Source organism: Papio anubis, chromosome 13 (assembly GCF_008728515.1).
Source record: "Papio anubis isolate 15944 chromosome 13, Panubis1.0, whole genome shotgun sequence".
Lineage (NCBI taxonomy): Eukaryota > Metazoa > Chordata > Mammalia > Primates > Cercopithecidae > Papio > Papio anubis.
The window spans coordinates 97,837,961-97,861,881 of NC_044988.1; the positions used below are offsets into that span (position 1 = coordinate 97,837,961).

At 55.2% G+C, this 23,921-nt stretch overlaps 1 protein-coding gene and 1 non-coding gene across 5 annotated transcripts; one reads left to right on the forward strand and one right to left on the reverse strand.

Moving 5' to 3' along the window:
- Positions 1-1,080: 1,080 nt before the first annotated feature.
- TRNAR-UCU lies at positions 1,081-1,173 on the reverse strand. The gene is made up of 2 exons: positions 1,137-1,173; positions 1,081-1,116 (listed from the first exon to the last, which is right to left on the reverse strand). It is a non-coding gene; the product is annotated as a tRNA-Arg (tRNA).
- Positions 1,174-1,525: 352 nt separating this feature from the next.
- Positions 1,526-22,179, forward strand: SLC27A4 (solute carrier family 27 member 4). Of its 4 annotated transcripts, none has more exons than XM_009188099.4 (14): positions 1,694-1,857; positions 2,330-2,440; positions 3,511-3,677; positions 5,542-5,936; positions 9,225-9,383; positions 10,989-11,058; positions 11,161-11,252; positions 13,148-13,257; positions 13,535-13,744; positions 13,925-14,051; positions 15,366-15,503; positions 15,711-15,875; positions 15,963-16,109; positions 21,290-22,179. In XM_009188099.4, exons 3-14 carry the CDS (start codon positions 3,517-3,519, stop codon positions 21,445-21,447), a joined length of 1,932 nt encoding a protein of 643 aa, XP_009186363.1. In that variant the 5' UTR covers positions 1,694-1,857; positions 2,330-2,440; positions 3,511-3,516; the 3' UTR covers positions 21,448-22,179. The 4 variants fall into 4 exon arrangements, with proteins under 4 accessions (XP_003911284.1, XP_009186363.1, XP_009186364.1 ...); XM_009188100.4 differs by having other exon boundaries at positions 2,335-2,440; XM_003911235.5 differs by lacking the exon at positions 2,330-2,440 and having other exon boundaries at positions 1,526-1,857.
- Positions 22,180-23,921: the final 1,742 nt, after the last annotated feature.

Genomic DNA, 23,921 nt, shown 5'->3' on the forward strand with positions numbered 1-23,921 from the left:
GCTCAGGCTGGAATGCAGTGGCACAGTCTCGGTTCACTGCAACTCTGCCTCTCTGTGATTCTCTTGCCTCAGTCCCCGAGTAGCTGGGACTACAGACGTGTACCACCACACCCGGCTAATTTTTGTATTTTTAATAGAGACAGGGTTTCGCCATGTTGGCCAGCTGGTCTTGAACTCCTGACCTCATGTGATCTGCCCACCTCAGCCTCCCAAAGTACTGGGATTACAGGCATGAGCCACTGTGCCCAGCTTATTTTCATTTTTTGAGACACAGTCTTACTTTGTTGCCCAGGGTGAAGTGCAGTGGTGCAGTCACAGCCCAAGTTCCAGAGCTCAAGCAATCCTCCCACCTCAGCTTCCTGAGTAGCTGAGAGTACAAGCCAGAGCTACCTGGCTAATTTTTTTTTTTTTTTTTCTGTAGAGGCAGGGTCTCACTATGTTGCCCAGGCTGGTCTTGAACTCCTGGCTGAAGCGATCCTCCTGCCTCCGCCTCTCAAAGTGCTGGGATTACAAGCTTGAGCCACCACGCCAGTGCCAGAATGTCTTTTTTTTTTTTTTTTTTCAGACGGAGACTTGCTCTGTTGCCCAGGCTGGAGTGCATGGCACAATCTCGGCTTACTGCAACCTCTGTCTCCCAGGTTCAAGCAATTCTGCCTCAGCCTCCGAGGGATCTATTCCAAGTGGCAATTGTGGATGCCCGACATGGTTAACAAGAAACCAATTTTTCAGAGGCCAAGAGTCCCAACAGGGCCAAGAATCTGGCCACTTGCCTATGGCTCTGCAGGTGGCATGACAAATAAGGGCATAGGTTTATGGGTTAACTGATTTACTGCAGGGACCAGAGATCATAGATGGTGAAGTTAACTAAGGGCCTCCAAAACCGTGTCCTTTGTGCCAGGCTGCTCACAAGACACCATGATATGAGAAAGGATTCCTCTTAGTCACCCGGACACCAGGTTTATGGCTGTGTCGCAGCAAAGTTGGGTGTGATTTATGATTTTCTTTATGAACTTTATTATATAGGTCCTGGAGTCCTCAAAACACGCAGGTGGAAGTCAGGGAGTAGGAGCCATCAAAATTCGACTCTGGTGGGACTCGAACCCACAACCTTTGAATGACCACACTAAAGCTCAAGCTAGAAGTCCAATGCGCTATCCATTGCGCCACAGAGCCGGCTGCAGAGTGCAGCCGCCCCGCTCACCTCTGCCTGAAATCGCCCTCTTAGCGAGCTTCTAGGTGTGGTGCTGGGTGTTTGCTGAACTCGGCCGGGGCCCGAGCGCGTGCTTCGGGTTTTCGGCTGTGGTGTGGATTGGGGTGCTCTTCCTACATCCGGGCGCTGGGGACAGCAGTGGGTAAGGGCCCGGGTCGGCGGGGAGGAAGGGCCGGGGTGAAGTCCGCCTGTCTCCTCGCGGACTCGGGGGTCGACTCGGGGGTCTCCTCGGCCGGGTGGGGCGGGGCGGCGTGGACTACAACTCCCAGCTTGCCGCGCGGCGGCGCCGCCCGAAGCCGTTGCGCGCGCAGGGCGGGCTGGGGCCGGGCGGCGCCGGGCGCGCTGGGGCTGCGCTGCGCCGCCGGCTCTGTGGCTTGCCGGCCGCGGGGAAGGTGCGGCAGGCGGTTCTGCGGCCCGGCACAGCCGGTTTGGGTTGCGGAAGGCGGGCGGGGGAGGAGCGCGGCGGGCGGGGCCTGGCGGCGGGCGGGGCTGGCGGGGCGGCCGGGCCATGCAGGGCGCAGAGCCGGCTAAGTCCTGCTGAGACCCGGCTTCGTGCGCCCGGGGGCGGCTAATGCCCCTCGCGCTCCCTACTCTGCTGCAACCGGGCCGCATCTGGACGGGGCGTCGCGCGGCGGAGCCGACGCCGGGTGAGCACAGACCGGGCCGGTGGGTTCCCGGGTGGGGAAATGTGCCGGGCCGAGTCGGGCGAGGTGGCGGTGCGGACCCCAGGTGGGGGGCGCGCCCTGCGGCGTTGTTTCCCGGACAGACGCACTGTTACGTTGCTGTCTAGGGGCGAGGGCGGTACGCGTGACCCCGGACAGGGGCCCGAGGGAACTGGTCACCCTCTTCTGGCCTCTTCTTGCCCCATCCGCCATCCTTCCAGGACAGGTTCCTGCCCCTCTGCTGTGGTGGTCTATGGGAGGCCAGAGATCTGAGGATCCTGGACCCTGGAGTTGGGGTTGAGGACTCTGCTTCAGTTCCCCCGCCCCCGGCTTTTGCTTTTCGCGAGGGGGCGGGGGAGATGGTGTCCCAGGGCTTCTTGTGGTCCAGACCATTCCCTTATCCTGGCTTGGAGGCTCTCAGGCCATTTCACATTCGTGACCTTCATCTACTCCCAAGAACAGGAAAACCCGGAGAAAAACAGCCCCATCAGATGTCCCCTTGAGCAAGTCCTCAAAGATCCAGGAATAGAATCCAAGAGTCCTAGCTTAGCCCAGCCCCTGAAGCACAGTAAGTCGTTCGCCTTCCCCTAAGTCCCAGACCCCAAAGATTCATCCGAGTGTCTGTGTGTGTCTGTGTGTTGTGGGGTGGTATCTTCAAGGTCCTCCTCGCCTCCCTCAATCAGCTTTGCCCCCTGGGCGGTCACCTCTCAAGCACCTCCAGGCTCTAACTCGTTTTCTGGGTCGCCCTCTATCGACCAGCAGACGCACTGCGATGCCTGAGCCTGTGGGCAGGGACCGAGCAGGGCACCTTTTCCAGGGAGCTGCCCCTTTGACTTGGCCTGGTCATCCACAGACCCTCCCTGGGTCTCTGGGTGGGGAGTCGAGCCAGATGCTTTTTTTTTTTTTTTTTTTTGAGACAGAGTCTCGCTTTGTCTCCCAGGCTGGAGTGCAGTGGCACAATCTCGCCCCAGTGCAATCTCCGCCTCCCAGGTTCAAGCAATTCTTCTGCCTCAGCCTCCTGAGTAGCTGGGATTCCAGGTGTGTGCCACCATGCCTGGCTAATTTTTGTATTTTTAGTAGAGATGGGGTTTCGCCATCTTGGTCAGCGTGGTCTTGAACTCCTGACTTCGTGATCCGCCTGCCCTGGCCTCCCAAAGTGCTGGGATTACAGGTGTGAGCCCCCACTGCTGGCGAGCCAGAGGCTCTTAGTCGATACCCACCCCCAGGCCATCTGGTTTAGAGACCTTGGATGTCAGAAGAGGGAACTGTCCTGTTTTGGCTAGAAAAGCCTCCTCTCCCTATACCCATTGCACAGAGGGCAGAGACTAAAGTCTAAAATGTGAAAGGGTCTTGCCCAAGGTCACTTGGAGAATGGTAGGCAGAGATGGGACTATGAGACGAGAACCAGCCTCCTGCTTCTCATTCTTGGAATTCCTCACCTCAAGTGCCAAGCCCCTAGCCTGCCCCTCCTAGGCCATGCCTGGAAAGGGACCCCTGTGGTCAGTCACCTAATTCAGTATGGCTGAGCCTTACCACAGGCTGTCCCCTTGGGATCACAGTGGCCTGGCTGTCTGGGCTGGGAGGTAGGAGACCTGGAGGGATGGGTGTTTGAGTCCACTAACTGCTCTGTGTCTGCAGGCCACAATGCTGCTTGGAGCCTCTCTAGTGGGGGTGCTGCTGTTCTCCAAGCTGGTGCTGAAACTGCCCTGGACCCAGGTGGGATTCTCCCTGCTGTTCCTCTACTTGGGATCTGGAGGCTGGCGCTTCATCCGGGTCTTCATCAAAACCATCAGGCGCGATATTTTGTGAGTACCTGGCCCAGCCTTTCCTGGGGTCTCTCACACTACAGTGAGCTTCTGGTCCCCCAAGTCTCCCCAGGCCAGACCTCATGGTCTCTACCAGCATAGGGCAGCTGAGCTGAGTTCCAGAACAGCAACCTCTGCTCCACACCCTTCCCCTGGCAATGGTACCTGGTACCTCCATCTCCAAGGTCAAAGTCTTTTCCCAGGGAATCTCCCTAACTTGAGGCTCCTAGGCTTTGGGCAGGCTTGGCCTAGGACATACATTGAACACCAAGTGTGTTGAGACATCTGCAAGGGGTCCTGAGGACTCTGTAAGTTTGTGAAAGGGTAAAGAGGAACCTTGGGGAAAGGCCCTGCCCTCAGGTTGGCAGGGGTGCGAGATGGCACGGGGGCACTGAGTTCTAGAGCAGGGTCCCTACTCAGATGTCTGGGATAACCTGCTCCCCAAAGAAAGCCAGGTATGCTCCAAGGGACACCCTGTACCAGAAATACTTATTCTCGCTTATTCTCTACTAGGTGCCAGGCTAGCTTTGGGGTCCAGAGAGGAATAAGGCAGACCCCATCTGCCAAGCTCAGATTGGTCAGGAGAAAGAAAGGGACACAGCACATCTATAAACTGGCAGTCCCATGTGGGCAGAGACCCTGGTGCAGCGTTGCTCACTACTGTGTCCCAGCACCCAGTTCAGTGACCCACACCCAGCACAGGCAGTTCAGCATTTGTCAATCTGGGTTGATTACAAAAGAAGGCACGGAGCGGCACACCAGGAAGGGTGGTAACTGTGGGAGCATGGAGCAAGGAGAGACAGCCTCCAGCCAGGATCCTGGGAATCAGAGAAGGCCTCCTGGAGAAAAACTGGCTGTACTTGAGAGGTGCCTTAGTGGTGGTGGAAGGAGATGAGTCCCAACCAGAAGGCACAGCATCAGCAACGAAGCCATGGAGTCCAGGGCTGGGCACAGTGGCTCACACCTGTAATCCTAGCACTTTGGGAGGCCGAAGTGAGTGGATCACTTGACCTCAGGAGTTCAAGACCAACCTGGGCAACACGACAAAACCCCGTCCCTACCAAAATACAAAAACATTAGCCAGGCACCGTGGTGTGCACCTGTGGCTCCAGCTACTTGGGAGGCTGAGGTTGGGAGCATCATCTGAGCCTGGGAAGCGGAGGTTGCAGTGAGCTGACATTGCATCACTGCACTCCAACCTGGGTGACAGAGTGTGACCCCATCTCAAAAAAAAAAAAAAAAAAAAAAGGGTGGCAGGAGTGGGATGTTGCCAAGTGATTCCACAAAGTTATTGAACATCTACTCTGCCTGGCACAGGACCCAGGGGACAGCGTGTTGTATAAGACAGAAGCCTATCCCAGCTAGGCTCACAGGGAGAAAGACTGGACAGACCAGTAAACTCATTCTTTATTTACTGGGGTCATGGTGGGTGGGGGGAGCAGCTGGACTGTGGGAGGCCCCAAACAAGGAGTTTGGACTTTTACAGGAAGCTCTGGAGACCTAGGAGGTTTCTGCTGGAGCAGCAGGCTGAGAGGGTAGGAGTTGAACTCTGGAGCCAGAGAGGCCTAGAGTTCAAATCTCAGCTCAGCCACCCTCCATCCATGAAGCTTTGAGCAGGCCATGGCACCACGAGAGCCTTGATTTCCTTCTGTGTGAGGGAAGATAGGAATCATACGAACTCTCAGTGTTATTGAGCGGCATCAGTAAGACGGTGCATGTTCCCAGCAGGAGCCGGGAGATGGAAGTGTTGTAGGGGATCTGGCTCATGAAGCATAGGCTGGCGAAGCAGCAGCCTGGGGTAGGGTGTCAGGACCCCTCACTGCCAACCATGGCAGGCACAGCGCCCTCTCTTGCTCACACACAGTGGCGGCTTGGTGCTCCTGAAGGTGAAGGCGAAGGTGCGACAGTGCCTGCGGGAGCGGCGGACGGTGCCCATTTTGTTTGCCTCTACCGTTCGGCGCCACCCCGACAAGACGGCCCTGATCTTCGAGGGCACAGATACCCACTGGACCTTCCGCCAGCTGGATGAGTACTCGAGCAGCGTAGCCAACTTCCTGCAGGCCCGGGGCCTGGCCTCGGGGGATGTGGCTGCCATCTTCATGGAGAACCGCAATGAGTTCGTGGGCCTGTGGCTGGGCATGGCCAAGCTCGGTGTGGAGGCGGCCCTCATCAACACCAACCTGCGGCGGGATGCCCTGCTCCACTGCCTCACCACCTCACGTGCACGGGCCCTTGTCTTTGGCAGCGAAATGGCCTCAGGTGAGCCCCAAGCGGGTGAGGGACAAGCAGGAACCCCATGGGATCTTACACAGACCACAGCTCCCTTCCAGCCCTGCCAAGGCTGTGTGGTTAAGGACACAGAGTGGGGTCAGAGAGCTTAGGCAGTGCCACGAGTAAACTGGAGATCCTGGGAAAGGGACTGATTTCTCTGAGCCTCAGTTTCTTCATCCGTAGTTCCTACTTCATACTGTTTTCAAAAAGGTACTTCAGACTGGGCATAATGGCTCACACCTGTAATCCCAGCACATTGGGAGGCCAAGGCAAGAGGATCCCTTGAGCCTAGGAGTTTGAGACCAGCCTAGGCAACATAGTAAGATCCTGTCTCTACTAAGAAACTTTTTTTGAGACAGGGTCTTGCTCTGTCACCCAGGCTGGAGTGCAGTGGTGCAGTCACAGCTCACAGCAGCCTTGACCTCTCAGGCTCAAGCAATCCATCCACCTCAGCCTCGTGAGTAGCTGGGACCACAGACATGCACCACCATGCCTGGCTAAATTTTGCATTTTTTGTAGATACTCAGTTTTGTCATGTTGCCCAGGCTGGTCTCAGACTCTTAAGTTCAAGCAATCCACCCACCTCTGCCTCTCAAAGTGCTGGGATTATAGACATGAACCACCACACCTGGCCCACTAAAAGAGTTTTTAAAAAATTAGCTAGGCATGGTGACATGGACCTGTAGTCCCAGCTACTCAGTGGCTGAGGCAGGAGGATCACTTAAGACTAAGGTTGCCGGGCGCGGTGGCTCAAGCCTGTAATCCCAGCACTTTGGGAGGCCGAGACGGGCGGATCACTGGGTCAGGAGATCGAGACTATCCTGGCTAACACGGTGAAACCCCGTCTCTACTAAAAAATACAAAAAACTAGCCAGGCAAGGTGACGGGCGCCTATAGCCCCAGCTACTCAGGAGGCTGAGGCAGGAGAATGGCGTGAACCCAGGAGGCAGAGCTTGCAGTGAGCTGAGATCCGGCCACTGCACTCCAGCCTGGGGGAACAGAGCGAGACTCCGTCTCAAAAAAAAAAAAAAAAAGACTAAGGTCAAGGCTGCAGTCAGTGGCGATTGTGCCACTTCACTCTAGCCTGGCAGACAGAGTGAGACCCCATCTCAAAAAAAAAAAAAAACAAAAAAATAAAAAAACGTCAGGTGCGGTGGCTCATGCCTGTAAATCCCAGCACTTTGGGAGGCCGAGGTGGGCAGATTTGAGATCAGGAGTTTGAGACCAGCCTGGCCAACATGGTGAAACCCGGTCTCTAATAAAAATGCAAAAAAAAACTAGCCGAGCATGGAGGTGTGCACCTGTAGTCCCAGCTACTCGGGAGACTGAAGTAGGAGAATCGCTTGAACCCAGGAGACAGAGGTTGCAGTGAGCCAGGATCACGTCACTGTGTTCCAGCCTGGGTGACAGAGAGAGGTTACGTCTAAAAAAATAAAAAAGATACTTTACCTGAAGCACTAGCAGCATGGCTGATGTGAAGTGGCCCCTCAGTACAATGGTAATCATCCTGGTGACTAATTAGGCCATATCTGGCTCATCTGTATAATGGGAACAAAATTAATTCCCCACTGTCCTCACAGAGCCTGCATTTTATTTGCTGCCACAATGGGCACCTGCAAAGTGCTGACACTGCTGCTTTCCAAGAGCAGCTCTAATCTCCATAAAGACCGGGGAAGGTAGGGATCTTGGTTTTATGGATGATGAGCCTGGGGTTCAGAGGGGTTTGTGAGGAGCTCACCCAAGGTCACGCAGTTGGTAAGTGGCAGAACTGGGGTTTGATCTTCAGCTTGACCACAGTGCTCTGTTTTTCCTCCCCACACTGTTGTGTTTGTGGGATAATGAATGGGGAAGTCATTAGGATGCTGAAAGGGGACTGGGCGCGGTGGCTCACGCCTGTAATCCCAGCACTTTTGGAGGCCGAGGAGGGCAGGTTACTTGAGCTCGAGAGTTCAAGACCACACTGGCCAACATGGTGAAACCCTGTTTTTACTAAAAATACAAAAATTAGCCTGGTGTGGTGGTGCACGCCTGTAATCTCAGCTACTCAGGAGGCTGAGGCACAAGAATCACTTGAACCAAATGAGCCGAGATCATGCCACTGCACTCCAGCCTGGGCGACAGAGGAAACTCTGTTTTTTGTTTTTTGTTTTTTTTTTTTTTTTGACATGGAGTCTCACTCTGTCGCCCAGGCTGGAGTGCAGAGGCGCAATCTTGGCTCACTGCAAGCTCTGCCTCCCGGGTTCATGCCATTCTCCTGCCTCAGCCTCCTGAGTAGCTGGGACTACAGGCGCCCATCACCACACCTGGCTAATTTTTTGTATTTTTAGTAGAGACGGGGTTTTCCCGTGTTAACCAGGATGGTCTCGATCTCCTGACCTCGTGATCTGCCCGCCTCGGCCTCCCAAAGTGCTGGGATTATAGACGTGAGCCATGGCGCCCAGCCGAAACTCTGTCTTGAAAAAAAAAAAAAAGATCCTGAAAGGGGGCCAGGCACAGTGGCTCATGCCTGTAATCCCAGCACTTTGGGAGGCCAAGGCAGGAGAATCTCTTGAGCCCAGGAGTTCAAGACCTGCCTGGACAACATAGTGAGCCCCATCTCTATTTTAAAAAGCTAAAAAAAAAAAAAAAAAAAAAGGAAGAAAAGAAAAAATGGTGCTGAAAAGGGAGAGGGAAGAAGGCAGCCAGGGAAGAGGAGAGGGTTGGGCAAATCAAGAGGAAGCCAGGGAGGTGGGGCCAAGCTGACCAGCGCTGCTCCATGCCTGGGTGGGTGGTTATGTGATGTCTGTGCAGCACACAGGGGAGCCTGAGAGAAGGTTCCCACTCTCGGAAGGGGATGGACAGCCACGGCCTCTGACCCGCACTCCTCCCTTCTATCTGGTGCCCCACAGAGTAAGTAGTGCGGGACAGTGGGTGGGAGCCCAGACCTTGGTGTGAGGTAGAGCTGGCGTTGCATGCCAGGTCCAGCACATTCTAGCTGTGAGCAGGTCCTCTCATTCTCAGAGCCTCAGTCTTCTCATCTGTAAGAGGGACTGTCATTGGTCCCTCCTTCCCAGGGCTGTGAGACCAGGGAATGCAGGTAAGGTGGGCCTACTCTGTGGTTAACCCGTGGCTAATAGAACCGTTGCTGGTGCCCCATCAGCACTGAAGGCCTAGTTGCTTCACTGCCTCTCCTTCTGCCCAGCCAGTCTCCTCAGCAACATGGCCAGCCCTGCTGGGAGCAGAGGTCCTTGGCAACATGGGGCTTTCTGGCCTGCTGACTGCCCTGTCTCCCCACAGCCATCTGTGAGATCCATGCCAGCCTGGACCCCTCGCTCAGCCTCTTCTGCTCTGGCTCCTGGGAGCCCAATGCAGTGCCTACAAGCACAGAACACCTGGACCCTCTGCTGGAAGATGCTCCCAAGCACCTGCCCAGTTGCCCTGACAAGGGCTTCACAGGTGGGCTCCGTCCCCACCCCATAGAGGGGCGCTTACACGGGCCCTGGACAGAGCACTGGCCTCAGTGCCAAAAGGAGGCTTTTCTGGAAACTGGCTGTGTGCCTGGAACATGTCACATCACCTCCCTTTTTCCATCTGGAAAATGGTGACAGTAAACCTGGGCCACTCCAGGGTTACTGTGAAGGTGGCATGAGCTGATGTGTGTCACAGTGCCAGATACAGGGCTGGGAACACAGGAGCTCACAAAGTCCAGTTTGATTTGTTGAACAAGCCTTCACTGATGCCTAATGTAGAATCCTGTGGACTCCAGGAACCTTCCTGGTCTGGGCTTTGTTGCGGTTGGGTGGGAGGGTGGGTGAGGAGCAAGACCCTTTGAATATTCATCAAGTGCCTCTTCAGTGCAGGTCACCTCGGGATCTCCAGCTGTGATCCTCTCCCAGGGCTGTGCTGCCTCCCTGACCCCGCCTCCAGGCAGCCCCCCTGAGCCTCTCACCCCTCTTCTTTTATACTGTAGCCTACCTGGTTCTTCTGCTCTCTTCATTCCCTTTCCTGTGAAGCCACATTGCCTGGTGGCTCAGAGCTTGGGCTATCGAGTCAGATCCCAGTTTATATCCTGGCTCTACTGCTTCCTTTGTGTGAACCCTGACACTTGCCCTGCCCTTGGAGCCTCAGTTCCCACAGCCATAAAACTGGGGACAGTAACAGAACCTACTCTATGGGTAGCTTTGAGGGTTGAAAAAAATACAGTGGGGCCAGTCCTGAAGCTAGGGTATGGCAGGAGGGGCTCAGTTACTGGTCATTGTCATCAGCACTGTTTAACTTCTCTCTTGTACGTGAATCTGGTCTCTTGGGTGCATTTGTCAGCTACTTCAGGGCAGGGACTCTGACTGGGTTGCCCCGGTGCCCTCATAGTGCCTAGAGCTGGCAAACAGCAGGCAGCCAGGGAGCGTGAGGTGTCTTGGCAGGCGTTCTAAGCATGTGGAGTCTTCCTGTGGAGGTCCTGACCTCCAGGGAACCTCAAGTCTGGTAGGGCCAAGCCTCGCATAGAAACTCTAGTGTGGCAGTCCCTGTGGAGGGCTGCAGAGTGGGGCAGATCAATGCTCAGCAGTGCGGAAGCTACTCAGCACCCCACTTCCTGCAGCTGACCTCCCTGTGCTCTATGACTTGGGGCAGGTGTCACCTTTATCGGGAAGCCTACCTGGCACCAGCTCCCCTCCTGCAAGCCTGGGCCGAATGTGGCTACTGGGTTTCGACAGGTCCTGTGGCCTCCCTCGGCACTTGCTGCTTAGTATTGGAATTGCCTGTGTCCTCATCTGACTGTTCCACTGAGCTGTGACTGCCAAGAGGGCCAGGCCCATGCCCGTCGTGCTCACTGATGTCTCTCTCCCCGCAGGGCCTAGCGCAGAGCAAGGGCCCAGGAAATATTTGTTGGAATGGATGCTGGTGTTGGAGCTGAGTGGTATCTGAGGTCATCAGAACAGGCTTCCTGGCAAGGGTGTGATGGGAACAGGTGTTGAAGGGTGCACACCTGCAGGTGTCCGTCTGTGTGACCCTGTGCCCAGCCCTGAGCTGTGCCCGACAGCCACTCGCATCTGTTTTCTTTAGATAAACTGTTCTACATCTACACATCGGGCACCACAGGGCTGCCCAAGGCCGCCATCGTGGTGCACAGCAGGTAAGGGGCAGGTGCCCAGGGTGGGGTAGGCACAGGCAGGGCTGGGGAGCCTCCTCCTGCCTTTTCAGGGCCCACTCAGCCCTCGGCCCTGTGCCCTCCCAGGTATTACCGCATGGCTGCCCTGGTGTACTATGGATTCCGCATGCGGCCCAATGACATCATCTATGACTGCCTCCCCCTCTACCACTCAGCAGGTAACTCTAGGGCTGTCACTCAGCCTCCAGCACCTGCCAGGTCCCCAGGAACCCCACCCCTGTCAGGCAGTGTGCTGAGGTACAAACACACAGCTTTGGACCAGGTGCGGTGACTCACACCTGTAATCCCAGCACTTTGGGAGGCCAAGGCGGGCGGATCACTTGAGGCCAGGAGTTCGAGACCAGCCTGGCCAATATGGTGAAACCCCATCTCTACTAAAAATACAAAAATTAACTGGGTGTGGTGACATGTGCCTGTAATCCCAGCTACCTGTGAGGCTGAGGCACGAGAATTGCTTGAACCTGGGAGGCAGAGGTTGCAGTGAGCTGAGATCACGCCACTGCACTCCAGCCTGGGCAACAGAGCGAGACTGTGTCTCAAAAAAAATAAAAATAGGCCAGGCGCAGTGGCTCACACCTGTAATCCCAGCACTTTGGGAGGCCAAAGCAAGCGGATCATGAGGTCAGGAGTTCGAGACCAGCCTGGTCAACGTGGTGAAACCCCGTCTCTACTAAAAGTACAAAAAACAACTGGGCTTGGTGGCAGGCGCCTGTAATCCCAGCTACTCGGGAGGCTGAGGCAGGAGAATGGTTTGAACCCAGGAGGCACAGGTTGCAATGAGCCTAGATCGCGCCATTGCACACCAGCCTGGGTGACAGGGCAAGACTCCGTCTCAAAATAAATAAATACACTTAATTTAATTTAAAAATAAAAATAAACAGGATTAGCCAGGCGTGGTGCACATGCCTGTGGTCTCAGCTACTGGGGAGGCTGAGACAGAATCACTTGAGCCTGGGAGTTTAAGGCCAGCCTGGGCAACATGGTGAGACCTGTCTCTAGAAAAATTTTGTTTTAGGCAGGGCACAGTGGCTGACACCTGTAATCCCAGCACTTTGGGAGGCCGAGGCAGGCAGATCACGAGGTCAGGAGATCGAGACCATTCTAGCTAACACAGTGAAACTCCATCTCTACTAAAAATACCAAAAAAAAAAAAAAAAGTAGCCAGGCGAGGTGGCGGGCGCCTGTAGTCTCAGCTACTCGGGAGGATGAGGCAGGAGAATGGCGTGAAACCAGGAGGCAGAGCTTGCAGTGAGCCGAGATGGCGTCACTGCACTCCAGCCTGGGCGACAGAGTGAGACTCTGTCTCAAAAAAAAAGAAAGACGGCCGGGCGCGGTGGCTCAAGCCTGTAATCCCAGCACTTTGGGAGGCCGAGACAGGCGGATCACGAGGTCAGGAGATCGAGACCATCCTGGCTAACACGGTGAAACCCTGTCTCTACTAAAAATACAAAAAAAAACTAGCCAGGCGAGGTGGCGGGCGCCTGTAGTCCCAGCTACTCGGGAGGCTGAGGCAGGAGAATGGCACAAACCCGGGAGGCGGAGCTTGCAGTGAGCTGAGATCCGGCCACTGCACTCCAGCCTGGGCTACAGAGCAAAGACTCCGTCTCAAAAAAAAAAAAAAAAAGAAAGAAAAAAGTTGTTTTAAATTGAAAAAAGTATGAGCACACCAGCCTCACAGTATGTGTGGCAGTGTCCCACGGAGCATCTGGGCCTGTCTCATTTCAGTTTGTTTCCCCAGATATGCATGGCATTGCTGCTGTTTGTAGGGGCTTACAGGAAGACGACTTGAATAAATATAGCTCCTGGCCTCCACGTGCTTACAGTCGGGTGTATATGTGAGTGTAGGAGAGGGGCAGGGACAAGAGTGCAGCACCAGGAAGAGCCTGGGGATGGAAGCCGGGGAGGCTCCTTGGAGGAGGGCACCCAAGGCAGGCAGATGTGAGGTGCAGAGGCCTGCAGGGCAGCGCAGGCCTGCCTGGCTGGATGGCAGTATCGCTGGTTTGGGGAGGGTCTTCATCTCCCTGACCCTCAGGGGCCATCCCTCCGCCTCCAGGAAACATCGTGGGAATCGGGCAGTGCCTGCTGCATGGCATGACGGTGGTGATTCGGAAGAAGTTCTCAGCCTCCCGGTTCTGGGATGATTGTATCAAGTACAAGTGCACGGTGAGCGAGAGTGGGAAGGGTGAACCGTCCCTTTCCCCTCGTTACCCTCTTCCCAACTACACTTCGGGGCATCTATCTTACAGCTGAGGTGGCCAGTCATTCCAAAGGGCTCATGTGTGGCAAAGTCCCCATTGTTCAGATGGGGAGACTGAGACCTGGAGAGTGAAAGGATGGCATGGCCAGCCCCTGGGGAGAGTAGGAGCTTAAGGGATCAGGAGAATCCTAGTGTAGTGAGGGCAGCCTCTGGAGCCTCGAATCACACCAAGTTCACCCCCAGATTGTGCAGTACATTGGTGAACTGTGCCGCTACCTCCTGAACCAGCCACCGCGGGAGGCAGAAAACCAGCACCAGGTTCGCATGGCACTAGGCAACGGCCTCCGGCAGTCCATCTGGACCAACTTTTCCAGCCGCTTCCACATACCCCAGGTGGCTGAGTTCTACGGGGCCACGGAGTGCAACTGTAGCCTGGGCAACTTCGACAGCCAGGTGCGGCCAGGTTGGGGACGGGCGAGGCCGCTGCAGGGATGGCCCACGGAAGGCACTGGACGCAGAGGGGAGGGCAGAGTTCCAGCGTGAGATTGTGGGTGCTGGAGTCCCACCTCCCCCTCATTGTCCAGTTTTGGGCCCATGGTGAGAGAGCCCAGGCCCAAGTCTTGGCCTTCACAGGTGGGGGCCTGTGGCTTCAACAGCCGCATCCTGTCCTTCGTGTACCCCATCCGGTTGGTACGTGTCAACGAGGACACCATGGAGCTGATCCGGGGGCCTGATGGCATCTGCATTCCCTGCCAGCCAGGTCTGTCACTTGGGGGTCAGAGAGGGAGGGATTGGCCTGGGAAGGAAGGAATCCAGGTGTGTGTGGATGGGAAGCCCTTTTCTGACCAGTGGCCATCAGTTAGCTCTGCTCCTAGGGCTACAAGTTACTCATTTCTTTGTGTATCCATCCATTCATTCATTCACCGTTCTATCTGTCCATCAGTCCATTCATTCATTTTCATTCATTCATTCTTTTTTTTTTTTTTTTTGGTTGAGATGAGGTCTCACTGTCGCCCAGGCCGGAGTGTAGTGGCATGAGCTTGGCTCACTCTAACCTCTGCCTCCTGGGTTCAAGCAATTCTCTTGTCTCATCCTCCTGAGTAGCTGGAATTACAGGCTCACGCCACCATGCCTGGCTAGTTTTTCTATTTTCAATAGAGATGGGCTTTCACCATGTTGGCCAGGTTGGTGTCGAACTCCTGACCTCAAGTGATCCACCCACCTTAGCCTCCCAAAATGTTAGTATTACAGATGTGAGCCACCATGCCCAGCCTCATTCATTCATTTTCATATTGACTCCAAATGACCCTGAGTCCAGGCTGCTTGAGATTTATTCTGGCTCAGCTCCTTAGCTCTGTGTCATGGGCGAGTATTCAGCCTCTCTGTGTCTAAGTCCCCTTATCTACAAACTGTGCCCATGGCAGCACCCGCCCGTGGGGCTGGCCTGAGGATTATGTTTGGTAAAGAACATAAAACTCTGAGTGGGACCTGGCATGGAGCAGGGGCTTGGGGCACTGGCTTCCTTAGGCTGTGCCCAGGGAGCCTGACCTATGTTCATCTTCCCATCAGTTTCAAGAACAGACATTGCTGGCTCAGTTTGTCCGACCTGCCAAGATGAGCTCTTGGGCTGGGGGAGGTGGGGCATTTCTGTGGCAAGCAGCGTGACTCAAATCAGATCAAGACACAGAGTATAGGCTGGGAGTGTTGGCTCACACTTGGAATCCCAGCACTTTGGGAGGCTGAGGTGGGCGGATCACCTGAGGTCAGGAGTTCGAGACCAGCCTGGCAAACAGGATGAAACCCATCTCTACTAAAAAATTTTTTTAAAAAATTAGTGGGGCGTGTTGGCGTGCGCCTGTAGTCTTAGCTACTCTGGAGGCTGAGGCAGGAGAATTGCTTGAACCCAGGAGGTGGAGGTTGCAGTGAGCCAGGATCGCACCACTGCACTCCAGCCTGGGCAACAAGAGCGAAACATCGTTTCAAAAAAAAAAAAAACGACACAGGGTACACCTGGTGACGGGACGGGTGGGAGAGGCTGCCTAGGGCAGATCCGACCCTGCCTTCCCCACCCCAGGTGAGCCGGGCCAGCTGGTGGGCCGCATCATCCAGAAAGACCCCCTGCGCCGCTTCGATGGCTACCTCAACCAGGGCGCCAACAACAAGAAGATTGCCAAGGACGTCTTCAAGAAGGGGGACCAGGCCTACCTTACTGGTGGGTCCCCAGCCCTTCATAGCCCCTTCCTAAGGGTTGGGGGAGGAGGGGACCTTCTCCCACCTCCAGAGGACACCTTCCCAGGACTTCCCCAGTCCTGGCCCTTGTGGTCAAACAAATCCTTGGGCTCCAGCGAAGCCTCCCTGGTTTGAGCGGTGGACTCCGAGCTGGCCAGGCCCAGCCCTGCCTCATCCGGCCCCTCCCTAGGTGATGTGCTGGTGATGGACGAGCTGGGCTACCTGTACTTCCGAGACCGCACTGGGGACACGTTCCGCTGGAAAGGTGAGAACGTGTCCACCACCGAGGTGGAAGGCACACTCAGCCGCCTGCTGGACATGGCTGACGTGGCCGTGTATGGTGTCGAGGTGCCAGGTATGTGCAGGCAGACGCAAGGTGTGGGTGGGGAGGCATCATCCAGGGGCACCACCAGCTGCTCAGTGTCTACCCTGCCACCCCCAGGAACCGAGGGCCGGGCCGGAATGGCTGCCGTGGCCAGCCCCACTGGCAACTGTGACCTGGAGCGCTTTGCTCAGGACTTGGAGAAGGAACTGCCCCTATATGCGCGCCCCATCTTCCTGCGCATCCTGCCTGAGCTGCACAAAACAGGTGTGTCCCGCCCCTGCTCTAGTTCTCGGATCCCAGGTCCCTTCCCGTTTCCTTCTGGAGAGACCCGGTTGGCTGTCATTTGACCTCTGCACACAGCCTGGCCGGGCAGTTGGTAAAGTGACCTGCCCATGTAGAGGTGAGCAGACGGGGCCGGCAGAGAGGACACACATTGTTCCTTAGTAGAACAAATACTAGGTGCCAGGCACTGCGCTAAGCCTCAGGATACGGGTGGTGAGCTCTGACAGGACGTTTGCCTTCTTGGAGTTTTAGAGCAGGAGAGTGGCTGGTCTAGGACAAGGCATTCCAAAGGTAAAGAGTGGACCACATAATCTGTCATGAGATTAGAGTTAAACAGATAAAAAGAAGAAAAATGAACCACAGAGCAAGCTGATAGGAGAGCAAAAAGGAGGACACTTGGGATGAGTAGAAGGCTCCTCTGAGGAGGGGATGGTTCAGCTGAGACCTGAAATATGGGGGTGGGAGGCACTCTAGGCTGCAGGAATAGACACTGTAAAGCCACTAAAGCCGGAAGGAGCTTGGGTGCTCGAGGAATGAAAGGGGGCCCCCAAGGCTGGAGCCAAGTGAGAGGGGCAGGCAGTGGCATTGAAGTGGGAGAGAAGCCAGCAGGGGCCGGAAGTCCAGGGCCTTGCAGGCCAGGATAGGAGTCGGGACTGTCCCGGGGGTAGTAGGGAGCCACAGAAGCATCTCAGCAAGGCTGGGTGCAGTGGCTCATGCCTGTAGTCCCAGCACTTTGGGAGGCCAAGGCGGACAGATCACTTGAGGTCAGGAGTTTGAGACCAGCCTGGCCAACATGGCAAAACCCCGTCTCTACTAAATACACAAAAATTAGCTGGCCAGGCGCAGTGGCTCACGCCTGTAATCCCAGCACTTTGGGAGGCCGAGGTGGGCGGATCATTTGAGGTCAGGAATTCAAGACCAGCCAGGCCAACACGGTGAAATCCCATCTATACTAAAAATACAAAAATAAAAATAAAAAATTTAGGCTGGGCACGGTGGCTCACACCTGTAGTCTCAGCATTTTGGGAGGCCAAGGCAGATGGATTGCCTGAGCTCAGGAGTTCGAGACCACCCAGGGCAACATGGTGAAACCCTGTCTCTACCAAAAATACAAAAAAATTAGCCAGATATGGTGGTGGGTGCCTGTAGTCCCAGCTACTTGGGAGGCTGAAGCAGAAGAATAGCTTGAGCCCTGAGGTGGAGGTTGCAGTGAGCCGAGATCGCACCACTCCACTCCAGCTTGGGCTACAGAGTGAGACTCTGTCTCAAAAAAAAAAAAAAAAAAATGTAGCCAGGCATGGTAGTGGCCACCTGTAATCCCCGCTACCTGGGAGGCTGAGGCATGAGAATCACTTGAACCTGGGAGATGGAGGTTGCAGTAAACCGAAACCATGCCACTGCACTCCAACCTGGGAGACAGAGTGAGACTCTGTCTCAATATATATAAAAAAAAAAATTAGCCAGGCATGGTGGTGCATACCTGTAACCCCAGCGACTCAGGAGGCTGAGACAGGAGAATTGCTTGAACCCAGGAGATCCAGGAGGCACAGGTTGCAGTGAGCTGAGATCACGCCACCGCACTCCAGCCTGGGCAACAGAGTGACACTCTGTCTCAAAAAAAAAGAATCTCAGCAGGTGGGAACCTGGTCAGACTCATGCTCTAGAAAGCTCTCTGGCTGCTGTGTATGGAGTGGGAGAGGATTGCAGGCAGCCCTGAGGGAGCTGGGAGACGAGGGAGGGCTGGTTGCAGTTGTCCAGGTGGGAGGTGGGCCCCGGGCCTGCAGTCGCCCACAGGACAGCACCATCTTTCTATCTGTTGGCCCATTGGTGGCTCTTAAGAGTTCCCTGGGGCCGGGCGCGGTGGCTCACGCCTGTAATCCCAGCACTTTGGGAGGCCGAGGCGGGCGGATCACAAGGTCAGGAGATCGAGACCATGGTGAAACTCCGTCTCTACTAAAAATAGAAAAAAATTAGCCGGGCGCAGCGGCGGGCGCCTGTAGTCCCAGCTACTCGGGAGGCTGAGGCAGGAGAATGACGTGAACCCGGGAGGCGGAGCTTGCAGTGAGCCGAGATTGCGCCACTGCACTCCAGCCTGGGCGACAGAGCAAGACTCCGTCTCAAAAAAAAAAAAAAAAAAAAAGAGTTCCCTGGTGGGCAGGAAATGCTGAGGCTCATGCCCATACCTGCCCATGCTTTCCTCAGCCCTTGGTGCCCCTTCTGAGCACCCCCTGGCTGCTCACCCTTGGAGCACATTTCCCTGGCCACCTCCCATGTTGTCATCATGTCAGTCCTGCCTTGATGGTGGACACTCCCTAGTCAGTGTGGCTTCTGCCAAACAGTGGGTACCTGGAGTGCTTAAAGTATTGGGGAGGGTTTAGGACTTCAGTGTGGTTCTGAAGGATGGAGACACCGTGGCCAGGCTAATGGCCAAGACCAGGAGCTTCCAGAGGATTGGGCAGCACCACACTTCTGGCCAGGAAAGGCAGGGAGGCTCTCAGACCTTGTGTTTCAGATGCGCTTTGCTGCAGAACAAACCACCCCCAAACTTACTTGCCCCAAAATGGCTTGAAGCAGCCACTTCATTTATTCATAATTCTGTGGGTAAGCAATTTAAGGGTTAAGTGGCCGGGCGCGGTGGCTCAAGCCTGTAATCCTAGCACTTTGGGAGGCCGAGACGGGCGGATCACAAGGTCAGGAGATCGAGACCATCCTGGCTAACACGGTGAAACCCCGTCTCTACTAAAAAGTACAAAAAACTAGCCGGGCGAGGTGGCGAGCGCCTGTAGTCCCAGCTACTCGGGAGGCTGAGCCAGGAGAATGGCGTAAACCCGGGAGGCGGAGCTTGCAGTGAGCAGAGATCCGGCCACTGCACTCCAGCCTGGGTGACAGAGCGAGACTCCGTCTCAAAAAAAAAAAAAAAAAAAAAAAAGGGTTAAGTGCAGCTGAGCAGTTCTCTTTTTGACCTTGCTTTGGGGTCACTGAAAGAGCTGTCATCACTTAGTAACTTAGCTGGGGCAGGAGGCAGTTAGATGGCCTCACCCAGGTGTCTGGCTCTCGACTGCTTGCTTCTGCAGCGCTGTCCAACAGAACCTTCTGCGGCGATGGAAATGTTCTAGGTTTCTGCTGTCCAACACAATAGCTACTAGCCTGGCAGTGCTACTGAACACTTGAAAGGTGGCTGCTGGCTGGATGCCGTGGCTCACGCCTGTAATATCAACACTTTGGGGTTAAATTTTGTTGAATTTAAATTTATTTATGTATTTATTTATTTGAGATGGAGTCTTGCTCTGTTGCCTAGGCTGGAGTGCAGTGGCGTAATCTCAGCTCACTGCAACCTTTCCCTCCTGGGTTCAAGTGATTTTCCTGCCTCAGCCTCCCCAGTAGCTGGGATTACAGGCACGTGCCACCACACCTGGCTAATTTTTGTATTTTTTTTTTTATTAGAGATGGGGTTTTGACATGTTGGCCATGCTGGTCTCGAACTCCTGACCTCAGGTGATCCGCCCACTCTGGCCTCCCAAAGTGCTGGGATTACAGGCGCGAGCCACCATGCCCGGCCTTATTTAATAATTGAAATGTAGATAGCCACATGAGGTCATATTGGACAGCGCCAGTCTGGGCCCTCACCTGGGATGGCTCATCTCTGCTCCACATGGCCTCTCACCCTTTGGAAGGCTAGACTAGCCCCAGGGCACCCCTAAGTGGGTAGAGGTGGAAGATGCAAGGTCCCCCGAGGCCTAGACTCACCCGGAACTCCTACAACATTGTGTTTACCACCTTCTGTTGGTTAAAGCAGGTTGTAAAGCCAGTCCAGATTGAGGCCAGTGGAGGTTGAAAAAGAGCTCTTGCCAGAAGTGCCAAAGCCACATAGCAGAGGTGTGTGTGTGTACAGGGAGGGGAGGAACCTGTAGCCATTTTTGGTAGTCTGTCTCATCCAGGTTCCAACCCCACTTCTACCACCCTGAGCATCAGTCTTCTCATCTGTACAGGATTAATACCATTGATTGGAAGATGCGGCCAGGCGTGGCAGCTCATGCTTGTAATGCTAGCACTTTGGGAGGCTGGGGCGGGTGGACTGCTTGAGCCCAGGAGTTCAAGATCTGCGTGGGCAACATGGCGAAACCCTGTCTCTACAAGAAATACAAAACTTGGCCAGGCGCAGTGGCTCACGCCTGTAATCCCAACACTTTGAGAGGTTGAGGAGGGTGGATCATCTGAGGTCAGGAGTTCGAGACAAACCTGACCAACATGGTGAAACCCTGTCTCTACTAAAAATACAAAAAATTGCTGGGCGTCGTGGTGGGCGCCTGTAATCCCAGCTACTTGGGAGGCTGAGGCAGGTGAATCGCTTGAACCCGGGAGGCAGAGGTTGCAGTGAGCCAGGATCGAGCTACTGCACTCCAGCCCTGGTGACAGTGCAAGACTCCGTCTCCAAAAAAAAAATAAAGAGAGAAATACAAAACTTAGCCAGGCACAGTGGTGAACACCTATAGTTCTGGCTACTTGGGAGGCTGAGGTAGGAGGATTACTTGAGCCCGGGAGGTGGAGGTTGCAGTGAGTTGAGATAGCATCATTTCACTCCAGCCTGGGTGATAGAGCGAGACCCTGTCTCAATAAAAAAGAAAAAAATACCATGAATACTTTATATACGAGTAAGAAAATATGTGCTGCTAATTATACTAGTTCAGAGATGTTAAAATCTGTAAGCACGTCCATGTTAGAATCCAGAGAATACGGTTGAGCACCTGCCCTGTGGGGCTGATGTACAGATGAAATGAGCTCACACTGTTATCTGGTCGGTACTCAAAGGGAGACATCACAGTCAGAAGACCTCAGTTCTGGTCCCCACTCTGCTGTCACTCAGTATGTAATACTAGGCAAATAACTTCCCTTCTCCAGGCCCGTTTTCCCATCTGCAAAGTAGGAGTGGGTGGGTAACTAGCAGCTGTCCCCAGGCCCCAACTTTGCCACGGCTGCTCTATTACTTTAGGTAATAGGTCGAACATTCTTTGCAAACTGTAAAGGGCTGTGCCTCCTCCTCCCCCACCTTCCTCCCGTGTTTGTCCTCTAGCCCCACTGCCTGCCTTCTTCAGCACTAGTGGTGGGGTTCCTGGGAGCTCAGGCCCCTGCCCTGCACTGAGTCTTCTTCCCTGCTCTCCCAGGGACCTACAAGTTGCAGAAGACAGAGCTACGGAAGGAGGGCTTTGACCCGGCTATTGTGAAAGACCCGCTGTTCTATCTAGATGCCCGGAAGGGCCGCTACGTCCTGTTGGACCAAGAGGCCTACAGCCGCATCCAGGCAGGCGAGGAGAAGCTGTGATTCCCCCCATCCCTCTGAGGGCCGGTGGATGCTGGATCCGGAGCCCCAGGTTCCGCCCCAGAGGGGTCCTGGACAAGGCCAGACCAAAGCAAGCGGGGCCTGGCACCTCCATCCTGAGGTGCTGCCCCCTCCATCCAAAACTGTCAAGTGACTCACTGCCTCCCCAACCTTTCCAGAGGCTTTCTGTGAAAGTCTCATGTCCAAGTTAACGTCTTCTGGGCAGGGCAGGCCCTCTGATTCCCAGGCTGAGTTTGACGGGTCTTCTCAGGATGATGTCTTGGGTCAGGGTAGGGAGAGGACAAGGGGTCACCAAGCCCTTCCTAGAAAGCAGGGAGCTTATAAATGGAACCAGGGTAGAAGTCCCCAGACTCAGGAAGTCAACAGAGTGGTCAGGGACAGTGGTCACATCTATCCGGTGGCCAAAGAGAATTGTAGCCCCAGAGCTGCCCAAGTTCACTGGGCTCCACCCCCACCTCCAGGAGGGGAGGAGAGGACCGGACATCTATAGGTGGCCCCTGATGCCCATCTACAGTAGGAGGTCAGGACCGCGCTCCTGGTCTCTCCCCACTCCCCATCCTCCTCCCTGGATGGCTGCCTGGCTGTCCCTCAGGCATAGCCTTTCAGTCCTTACGGGTCTGTGTCACCTCCATGTCAGTCTTGGCCTGGCTATGAGAGAAGGAGGAATGGGGGAGGGGGCTCAGGGAACAATAAATTCTACCTTGAGTCCTCCTAGCCTGTGTGCAAGCCACCCAAGCCCACCCTGACCCCAGAGCCCTGCAGCCCCCCTGCGGCCTACTCGATCCCCCACGCCAGCCCCCTGGCCCATTCACCCACCTCATCTGTTCATTCACCCATCTAACCTGAGGGTGCGGCAGGTGAGATGCCACAGCCCCTGTCTCCAGTGTGCTGGTTCTGCTGGGGCAGTGCCCATGTCAGTCTGGCAAGGCGTTTCACAGTGTGGGCTTGAAAGTCCAAACCAGCTCTATCACTCCAAGTGTGTGGCCTTGGGGAAATGACTCAGTCTCCTCACCTGTGAAATGGATTCATCGGTTAAGAGGATTCAGAAGCTAAAAGTGCCGTCACGAGTAAGGGGCTTGAGAGGAAATTCACCTCAGGCAGGACTCTGACTCTGCCTGAGGTGCATTTTCCCAGTTGTTTAGGGGCGGGAAAGATATGCAGGGGTGGTGGCTGCTGTGAGAGCCAAAGCAAGGCTGCCCGGCAGCCTGGACAGAGGCCAGGGAAGCTTCCTGGAACAGTCAACACAGCTGCCCTACCAGCAGTGCCAGTGGAGAGCCAGCTGTCTCCTAGGCCCCGATGGAGGAGTCACACCCAGGCTGGAAACTCACTGCCCAAGGGGAGGGGGTTCCAGTACAGCCCAGGGCGGTGGGCAGCGCGAGCCCCTGGGCCTTTATCTCCACTATGGGCTTTCTAAGGAAAGAACCAGAACTTGGAGGTTTTCAGTTACATGGCCAACATCTCGCAGGAAGTAGAGGGGGCTGGAATGGAGCCCATGCCCTTCCTGCCACACCACCCTGCCTCCTGATGCAGAAGGCGAGGGAAGCCAGAAAGCCTCCATTCCACGCATGCCTGCAGAGCTGCCTCGGCCACGCCCCAGGCCAGCAGCTGACAGTGCAGGCGGAGGGTGGCCAGGCTGAAAGCTGGGGTGCCTCCTGGGGGAGTGCACTTGGCAAGACAGAGGAATCCAGTGCCTGTCTTGGGAGAATTTGAGATGCAGAGGCCGAACTGGAGTAGGGGGCCTTGCGGAGCGATGCCGAGTGGTCATGTGGCAGGTATAGCTGCCGTGCCTGAGTGTGATCAGCAGAGGGCGTGTGGAGCTTGGAGAATCCACTCCTGGCCGAGGAAAGCATGGAGAGGCTGATTCCCACCTCACCCGTGAGCAGGTCCCCAACTTAGAGGACCCTGTGACAGGCCTCCGAGGGCCTTTGGTCGGTTTTCCGAGGGCCTGGACTTGGTTGGCAGTGCGGCTTTGTGTCTTTAACCCTCAGTAGTGAGTTCTCCACAATGAGAAGAAGGAGCTCCCAGAGTGAGGCATTCCTTTCTCCAGGTTGAACATAGTCACCTGAAGGCAGTATGCAGTGGTGGTGAAGAGCTCTGGCTCTGGAGTCGGACAGGCCTGCATCCAAATCCCAGCTCTACCACTTGCCAGGCTAAGCCTCAGTTTCCTCTCCTGTAAATGGAGGTCAGGGAATCCCTATCTTGGGATAGTTGTGAAAATTCAATGAGATCATGCACGAAAATTTCAGCACTGGGCCTGGTGCTGGTGTCTGCTCAATGCGTGGTAATTAAAAGAGAAAAGGGTGATATATTTAGATGTTAAAACCCCACTTAGACTAGGCTAAGTTTCCCACTTCTGCCCTGGACCCCACTGCAGCCCCTCCATGATGGACAGGGACTGGTGAGCCTGTGACCCCTTCAGCTCTCGGGTCTGCATCTGATCATACCTCAGCCATGGC